At 48.7% G+C, this 9,438-nt stretch overlaps 1 protein-coding gene across 1 annotated transcript in view; it reads left to right on the plus strand.

Moving 5' to 3' along the window:
* Window positions 1-1,184: 1,184 nt before the first annotated feature.
* KHDRBS1 (KH domain containing, RNA binding, signal transduction associated 1) overlaps window positions 1,185-9,438 on the plus strand; it is a 9,407-nt gene continuing 1,153 nt past the window's right edge. Inside the window, exons 1-7 of the mRNA XM_010132639.1 lie at window positions 1,185-1,308; window positions 1,886-2,002; window positions 2,989-3,135; window positions 4,958-5,094; window positions 5,962-6,181; window positions 7,113-7,180; window positions 7,561-7,619. Coding sequence (XP_010130941.1) covers window positions 1,261-1,308; window positions 1,886-2,002; window positions 2,989-3,135; window positions 4,958-5,094; window positions 5,962-6,181; window positions 7,113-7,180; window positions 7,561-7,619 — 796 coding nt within the window. The 5' untranslated portion in view covers window positions 1,185-1,260. The remainder of the gene's footprint in view (window positions 1,309-1,885; window positions 2,003-2,988; window positions 3,136-4,957; window positions 5,095-5,961; window positions 6,182-7,112; window positions 7,181-7,560; window positions 7,620-9,438) is intronic.

A 9,438-nucleotide genomic window follows, 5' to 3' on the forward strand; every position in this document is an offset into this window, starting at 1 on the left:
CAACTTGTACGTGACTGGACACCTCTGGCCAAGAAAAGCCAGTCAGCGATGGGCTGCGATCTTTTGAGAAATGTTGGGTGTTATTCTCATGCACGAAGCAGGGATGGCTGTGAGAACCTGCACTAGAAATGCCTGCCCTGAAGGCGATCTCCAGGATTCTCCCGTTCAGGTGGTCTGGTATGAGGTGAGGGTCTCCTGCCCTCTCCCAGTGAAAGTTCAATTTGCAGCCAGATTTGCGAAGGTGTTTGTGTGTGCATTGCTAATGGCCTTAACCACCCCCCGAGGACATTATTTGGGCTCTGTTTCAGATCCCCTCGGGCTGCAGCACTCTTCAGTTCAGTCAGGCCACCTCGGTGCTTTTACAAGACTCTGTAATTCACAATATACAATTAAAAATCAGAATCTTCTTGTGAGGTGTGAAAATTTGTAGTTGCATTTCATGCATCAAGTTAAGGACTTGTGACACTGGCTTTTATGGCCATATGCCTGAGGGTTGCCACTTAAGAACCAAATTACCAATTGCTGGTGTGGTAAAGCCACTTCTATTTAATGAAATATTAAATATTTAATGAAATGAAGCTCAAAGAATTTCACAAGCCAGACTGCACTCTGGTGTGTCGGTCGTTCGGGCTCCTGTTTCTCAGGAACGTGTTCAGCTTACGTGGAACCCACAGGGTCAGCATGGGTCGGCATCTCTTATTCAGTTACAGATTTTGAGCACTCAGTGCATCAGCCTGAGCGAGAAGGACTTGCCCCACTTGCCCATGGACATGCGTTAGCGTAGAGCAGTCCGTATTGCCGGGGCTGGTCCCCTCCTAGGCTCAGGGCTCTACGTGTGGGTGCTGCGGTGGCGTCAGAAGGTTGGGGACTGGTAGAGAAAGGCACAGCAGAAGTGGGACACGAATCTCCTTGCAGCTCCTGCTCTGATCTGAAGTTATTTGTAGGGCGATCTCTTCTGTTTGCTCTTATTTTTGTTCATTATCCCGGTTTTGGCCTCCTGGAATCCCCAGATGTGAAGGGGGGAAGCTGGGCAAGCGCTAAGGAGCCTATCCAGATGTGTTACTGCAGTGAGTGCTCCCTGGCTCCCAGAGGATGAGGGTGGGGTGGCCTGTCCTAACTCCAGCGCTGAAAATGATGCTTGTCTGAGGAGTATAAGCAGCCCTATTTTTATCTTGTTTAGAAATTGAAAAAATTCAGAAGGGTGAAACAACAAAGAAGGATGAGGAAGAGAACTACCTGGACTTATTTTCCCACAAGAATATGAAACTGAAAGAACGAGTTCTGATACCTGTCAAACAGTACCCCAAGGTGAGGGCCAGACCACAGCTTGCTGAATCGCTGTGATTTGCTTGTTTTCTGGGGGGTTTACGGCTGACTGTGAGATAGTAGCTGTCAAAGTGTTGTCAGGAGTTATGCCAGCGTTCCACTATCGCTACGGAATTTTTCCTGCACAAGCTTGCGGGGTCTTATTTCTACTACGTTACATTTCTAGAATGTCTTGGGATAAAGCTAAATGGTGATGCATCACTGTGACCTTTTATTACCAGAATAGACACTTTCACATGTCGAGCTTTGCGCTTTACAGTTAAGAACTCACAGCAACATTAAGATATGCTGCCTGTAAAACCACTGGAGAGTAGATCTTTGAATAAACACTTTATGTGAGTTAAATTAGCTTGATTTTCTGCTGGAGCATTTTCATTAAAAGAATATTCTGGAATTTAAATTTTTCTGTGCATTTTTTGGGTGGTATTTTTTGGTGAGGTGAAGAGAAAATGGAATGGCTGAATTTTTTTTTTGTCAGCCGGTATAACTTTCAGAAAAGCTTTTGTTAAGGCTCCTGAGCTCTGGAGCTAATTTTTTTTTTTGTCATCTTCATTTACAGTTCAACTTTGTTGGAAAGATTTTGGGACCTCAAGGCAACACCATCAAGAGACTCCAGGAAGAAACTGGTGCTAAGATATCTGTGCTGGGGAAGGGCTCGATGCGAGATAAAGCAAAGGTGAGGGCATCGCCCTTGAGAACGTTCATCTGTATTAACCCTTGCCTATTGCTGCCAGAAATAGTGGTTCTCAGAGCATTTCCTAAGAGATTAAACCACGAAAATCCAAAAGCAAAGGTGGTAGAAAGTCCCCCTCCTAAATTGTTGTGTTGGGAGCAATCTCGATTGGGGCAGAAGCGTGATGCATGTTTTCTTTATGAGCGTGACTTGGTCATCTTTTAGATTGTGTCCCCTTGGATGCAGAGGTAATTTACACGAAAGTTTATAAAATAAGAATTAATTCCAGTTACTCCAGGAAAAGCCATTCGCTAAAGGAATATGTTTCCTCTCCAGAAAAAAAAAAAAAATTAAAAATAATCCTTTTTCCAGCTGTTCCCTCTGAAATCCTTAAATCCTCATGGTTCACTGAAGATGTTGGAGCAGTATGTTCCTGGTAATCCTTGGTGAATCACACAGTGCCAGGAGGGGGTTTTTTGAGCAGAAAAAATGAAAAGAATTCTTCCTGCGTACTCTCAAAACTGAGCTAACAGTCAACAGAGCTGTAACTTAATTCAGCTTTTTACTTTAGCTGATCTGTGTCTTCTTAAAGCCACCTGAGTAACCCGGGGTATCTGAGAGCTGGAGTAGAGCAAGCTCGTTTGAGGAGTTAGACTTCGGAAGGTGGTAAAGAGCTCCTCGGGCAGGAAGGTGGTGCAGGAGAAGAAGAACACTGCTTGAATATGCTTAATCTTCTGGAAGAAGCAGGTGGCCAGGGTCAATCCGCAAAGATCTGTCACCTGAAAAGGCATTTGCACAAAGCCGGAAGGGGTAGATGGCGTGTGGCCTTTATAAAACCGGATACTCCTGTGTATGTCATCGTGATCTGTGTCTAGGCATGGCCAAAAGGCTTGATCAGACACCTCCTGTGAGAGTGTAGAAAATCAGAGAAAAGGCAAGTAGTTTCTCTGCATCTTCGTTTTAGGACTCTCTGATCTGCTTTGTTTCAGGAGGAAGAATTGCGCAAAGGGGGGGATCCTAAATACGCTCATCTAAACATGGATCTGCACGTCTTCATTGAAGTGTTCGGACCCCCCTGCGAAGCGTATGCTCTGATGGCTCACGCCATGGAGGAAGTCAAGAAGTTCCTTGTTCCAGTACGTCCCCTGGTGTTCTGTCCTTTTTGAAGGAGGTGGATGGGTTGTGAACTTGGCTGTGAGGATGGGTATGGTTGGTGTGGTGCAAGGTGTAGTTGAAGCCTGGAGCAGGGGGGTGTGTGGCAGCTTAGGGTGACCGCGTTAGTTGTGCCTGCAGACTTGTATTGCTCCTCGGACCATAATTAGAAAGACATACACTTACAGGACAATTGCCTAGAACACTTGGAGTAGGTATTTCTCTCCCAGTGCTGGCTGTGGACACTAGGGTGGGTGGGTTGACCTCCCTAAGTCAGTTTTAGCAGGAGAATACATTTAGCCATGCCTGGCATGGACGAGACTCCAGGGGCGGGTTCCTCCGGCTTGGAGCTGCAGTGTAGAGATCCAGCTAGAAAATGGCATTGGTCAGATCAGAAACTGCTCTGCTCTAGAGAGGTGCTGTGAGGATGAGGAGGATGCTGGTACCAGCAATCAGTGTTGTAGCTAGTTTCTGAGTCACACCTGTTAAATCAGTGTTTCTCTTGCTTTAAATGTGTTTGATGTGAAGGAATCTCTCTGCTAATCAGGCATTTAGAATTTACACAGGTGACACTTCTCTGTGTGGATGTCTTCTACCAGTCAACCTTTAGACCTTGATGGTCAACCTCATGTCAGCTCTGTGCCAGCTGCAGTATTGGCTCCAAGCACTGCAGAACTCAAAGGAGTCTTTCACGGGTTATTATAACAAAAGAGTTGCTCGCTAAATTAGGAGAAAACAAAACCGGGAAGGAGCTCGCAGTGCTCCTGGCCTGTAGTGCCGAGCCCAAGCACGTAGAGAGCTGAGCCACAGCTGAGACTGGGAGCTCAGATGTTCTCCCTGAAATACCAGGGGCGGGTGGAACTGAGAGCGGTGGGTAGTTGGCTAGCATGGAGAAGTGTGGGTACTGCGTGATTTCTGTGAGTCTGACAGGGAGGGGAGGAGTGATTGCTGTGTGAAGTGTCTTTGAAGGAAAGAGGTCATCTTCAAGGAGCCCCTGGGGTGTACAAAACCTCAGCTCGCTAAAGCAAGCATTCAGCCTTGCTATTTAAAGTGTCTTATCTATCGCTGCCTTCAAACAATGTGTTAAACTCCTGAAAATTGACAGAGAAGGCACTGTGGAAGCCAGCAGTGCTGTGAAGACACAGCTGGTAGGAGCCTCCTTGCTCTGTGGTGTTGCCATGGCATCATGAAGATCCTCGCTGCGAGGCCCTGCCTGCCTGTGTGCGGAGGGTAGGGGTGGGTTGCAAGGGCTTCTGCGGGGTCACCAGAGACCTGTCCTAATTCCTGAAGGTGGATCCCCTGAGGTGATAAAAACACGTGGAGCCAGACACACAGCGTCTTCCTAGGAATTTGAAGGGACAGCCTGGATTTGCAAACGGGAGTTTACTCTTTGTCAGGCTTCACTGTTCCTTCAGCCTGTCGGGAGCGCAGCAGTGTTTTACGTTACACGGGCTCGCTGACAGCCACTTGCGTTTAAATGGAGCTGTAAGGTGCTGGTGGTAAGAGATGTCTTGTCTGACTTCACCTCTGAACTAAATCTTGCTGACACCCCTGGGATGCTGGAGATCAGATCCCTGCAGAAGGTCCTCGGCGCAGGGCCCTGTTGGGGTGCTCCCCTGTGGCGTGTCCTCCTCGGCCCGTTAGCAGAAGGCTGGCAGATGTGCTGAGCAAATCCCGGCAAAATTAACCAGCAGATTTTAATTCAGGGCTCTTGCATTATTTTTGTTCCAGCGATAGGCTGTGCTGTCCCGGAGCACAGGCTGGCCTGTTGGCTGTTCTCTGGAGCTGACTCTTTCTCTTCTTTAGGACATGATGGATGATATCTGTCAGGAGCAGTTCTTGGAGCTCTCTTACCTGAATGGCGTACCTGAGCCAACGCGTGGCCGAGGAGTCCCTGTGCGGGGAAGGGGAGCAGCTCCACCACCGCCTCCACCCGTTCCAAGGTACCTTTCCCAAAAGCGCAAACGTGGAAATGCTGCATCTTGCCCGGAGCTGTCCTGCCAGACAGGGTTCAACATGCGGGCTCTTGGCCTCAACCTTGACCAGGGCTTTCTAGCCCGGCATTGCAGTGCTTTAGCAAGCTGGCATCCGACGTTTGGAGTGGTTTGAGATGTAATCTGGTGCGGTGGCTGCCTGCTGTATTGGTTTTGATGTTGAAATCAGTAGCTTCATAAAGTCACCTTTCAGAAATCGACTGAGGCAGTGATGTGTAGACAGATGCGTCATGTTTGCTTCTGCAGCCTTCCGCAGAATAAGCAGTTTCAGTTTAAACTGACCTTCCTTTGAGAGTTACAGCGTGGCATTATTCTGTCATCGCTGTCCAGGCGTTGGGATGAATTGGCGATAAAGCTTCGTTACTATAGCTCGTGATTCACTACCTCTTTCATGGGGGAAAGTCTTCGCTTCTGAATGTTTAGCCCCAAGGTGTCCCCGCTCATCTCGTCATTGACTTCCCAGCCCTGGAGGCCCGGCAGTTATTACAGGTTACCGACAGAGGGTCGTTTTGAACGAACTCTGAGAAATGACTTGGCCGAAGTTCTGTATCAGATTTACTTCTTTCTCTGTCCAACATCTAATGCAGTAGAGGGCTCATCCCAGAAGAGTTTTTGTAAATCCTGCAATACAGCAGCGTTAATTCTTGTGCTTTCACTCTTGATAAAGAACTCACGGCTTAGTTAACGGAAACTGTGTTTATTTCTCAAGCTGTTGCATTTTACAGTAGGTGTGAGAAGCGCAAGCACTGCCCTGGGCGTTCAGCTCACCAGCAGTACAGCTGTAGCTGTTCACAATCCTTTTTATCTCCTTTCCAGGGGCCGTGGAGTCGGTCCTCCCCCTCCTCCTCCTCCTCCTCGGGGGGCGCTCGTGCGAGGAGCCCCGGTGCGGGGTGCCATTGCCCGGGGAGCTGCTGTAGCCCGCGGAGTCCCTCCTCCCCCAGCAGTACGGGGTGCTCCCGCACCCAGAGCACGAGCAGCTGGCATTCAGAGGATACCGCTTCCTCCTCCTCCCGCACCAGAGACCTACGAGGAATATGTAAGAAACCATATATCTTTGTTTCTTTGTTTGATCCCGGCTACCTGACCATGTATTAGATGCTCAACGTTACTGACATAAGGGCCAACAGCAGCAAGGTGGCTCTGGAGAAGCGGCCACCAGTGCGAACACTGGTATGGTGCTGGGTGACCCACTCTGCCTCTTTAGTCCTCAAAAGCGGGAACTGCCAGTGTCCTACATACAGGGTAAAGGGTGGGTTTTATTAAACTGAACTGTGCCCCCAGGACAGAAGTTTGCCATGACGATCAGCGCACGGTCAAAAAGCTACATGTCAAAGATTAATGTGGTTCACATCACATTCTCTTTCTGCAAGAGAATTCTTTGAGCAAGAACCAGCAAAGGCCCCTAAAATCCTTCAAGTAAATACGTGAATGAGCACGATGGTGTTTCAAGTCTTATACCTAAGCACCACCCTCCTGCCAAGCTTGTCTTGGCATCTGTGCTCTAAAGGAAATGCAAGACAAATGGTTTTGATGCACAGCAGCATTTTGGGGAATCACAAATACTCATACATCTAGAAAGTCTTTTTCTCCTCTGGGTAAAACTCCTTGTTTTTTCCACTGAAACCAGTCATAAGTTAATAGGTCGGGCTTTGTCTGCCTGGACTTTGGACCTCACGGTTACAGGCCTCCTGGCACATGGATTTATACCGCAGACAAACTGCAGCCGTGGATGTGTGAATGACTTTCAGATGCATTGTAAACGTGAGTGTGGTTCGTTCCTCCCACACCACAGGACACAAGCGGATCTCGGCCACCTGTATCACCACTGAGCCCCTTCCCTGGGGCAGGGAAGATTCTCCAGCTCCTCAAAAGCTGCTGTAGCCTGAATTCAGTTTTGCCATTACTCTTGGTCGGGCATTACCCTTTGGTCCTTCCATTAACAGCGTTTATGTCATCATCCATTTCAGGGCTATGATGATGCATACGCAGACCAGAGCTATGAGGGGTACGAAGGCTACTACAGCCAGGGCCAAGGGTGAGTTTGCTTGTCTCTACCTGCTTCCAAGAAAATCATGCATGCTCTTTTTTTTTTTTTTTTTTTTTTTTTTTTTTTTTTTTTTTTTTTTTTTTTTTTTTTTTTTTTTTTTTTTTTTTTTCTTTTAAGGGAATGGAAACACCCATTTCTGAGTTTGAGCTGTAGGGAAGGTGCCCTGTTCTGCTGGGATCCAGAAGTGCCTGGAAAATAACTTCTGGGAGCATCCCAGTGCCCTTGACAGTTCTGTGAACGCAGCCATCAGACACACCAGAGCCACGAGCAGTGTCGGGCGTCTTCGCTTTTCAAGTGTTTGTGCAAGTTGTGTCAGTTCAGGAGTATGATTTCAGCGCTGTGTGTAACCACCATAATTGCTCTTCCAGGGACACAGAATACTATGATTATGGACACGGGGAGGCACAGGAAACCTATGAAGCTTACGGTATGTCTGGGAATATGTTCTCTTGACAGGGAAGGGGCTGCACATAGATGGGAATTGCTTATGGCCCAGCAGCTGTTTTCCAGGAGAACCCCAAGCAGTTTTCGTGCTAGAATGTTTATACCCTACAGATTATCCAGGGCTGAACAACCAAAGGCATTCTCTGGTTTTTAAGGTCTTATCTAGCTTGATTGTCTCAAAGATGACGCTTTCAAAATTCCATTTTTTAACTACAGAAATATCTTTTCATTTCCTTGTAGCTTTAGCATATTTTAAGAGCTCTGGATTTACACCCACAGCACTGCTTTTGCTGCAGTCTGGTTTTCACGGATTATATTTTGTTGAGCTGGATGAGTGCGTGGTTCCATCTGCTTCCTTATCCTCAAAAACCCGCCAGCTGATACTGAGTCTGCACTTGCTTGAAAAGTGGATTTAAATGTCATCTGAAGGCCTCCCTGTGACTGGGTGGAACAATTTTGGTCGATATCACTTGGAAGTAGTCGATGAAGTTGAGTTAATTTGGATTAGGTAAAGCCGTCAACTTAAGGTGGATGTGAGGAGTGTGGGAGACCAGTTTAACCACAGCCCTGTAACCCACCAACTGTGGAAAACAGGAGGCCACATATGTGAGATGCTGGCAATAGTGGATCGGGTGACTGCGGGGGTTTAAGCTGGTTCGTACATCCAAGCTTATGCGTGGCATCTGCATGTGGTGATGAGTAAGGTTCGTTTTCCTCTCTCTGTAAACAAGCTGAACTATAAGTGGTTCCGAAAGCTTGCCAGCGAGCTGCTTCACGGCGTTGAACACGCTCTGTGGAGAGCAGTCCCTTTAGCTGAGCGTCACTCACGGCCTGAGGGGCTTCCTGGGACCCTCAGGGACTGGGAATCCCCTGTGCCCTGTCTCGGGGTTTTCCCTGCTCTGGGCTGAAGTCCTGAGAAGTTTAGAGGCAGGTGCCTCGCCAGGGATGCTTTTCCAGTCCGAGATGCCTTTGAACAGGCAGCTGCTGGCAGGAGCACTGGCTGTCTTTCCTGTCTTCAATGGCTCGGTTTGTTGCCTGCGTTAGTCATGCAGCACAAAGAGGCTTTGTGCCTCCTCCTCGGTAGGAGCACAGCGCTGCTGTCTGGGCTGCGAAGGCCAAAATGCTCATTGTGTACTTGGCATGAAGTTGCCACGGCTAATCTGTTTATCCACAGTAATTTCCTTCAGTCTCTGCTTTCATGAAAACAGAATTAGAGAAATAAATTCTTGAGCCAGGCTGGAGACAGTTTGGAGAAAATGAGAACGTGCTCGCTGGTGGTAGGAGCCAGCTCTCCGGGCTTTGGGCGCTCGCTTTCATAAACTGGTAACCCTGGAGAGAACGTTGGGCACACAGGAAGGAGCCGCAGCGAAAGCTGACCTCAGGCTTTTGGGGCTTGAGCTAGCTCGGGGACAGTGGGGACGTGAACTTCCCTGCCTTGGGCGGTGGTTGTATGTAGCAGAAGGGTTTGGGCTAGCAGGTAATGCTGGGCCAGCACTCACAAGCAGCGTCTGCTCTGAAGAGGTGAGCAGATGCTGCGCGGCTGACAGTCTGCCTGTGTGCGCGGAGGGGAAGGAACAGCAAGTCCCAGAAAGTAGGCTGGTGTCTGGAAGCATGGACAGACAAGCTGCCTTCCTACAGCAGCACAGGGACTGAATTACCTCGGCACAGTTCTCCAGGAGCGGCCTTGCCTGCCGTCTGGGGAGGAGAGCAGCACTGCCCATATCGGTGCCCCCCAGCCGGACCCAGGGTCAGGGATGCTGCTGGCTGCCAGCCCGAGGGGCTGTGGCTGGCCCCCACCGGGC

This window comes from Buceros rhinoceros, unplaced genomic scaffold, assembly GCF_000710305.1.
Source record: "Buceros rhinoceros silvestris isolate BGI_N320 unplaced genomic scaffold, ASM71030v1 scaffold34623, whole genome shotgun sequence".
NCBI lineage: Eukaryota > Metazoa > Chordata > Aves > Bucerotiformes > Bucerotidae > Buceros > Buceros rhinoceros.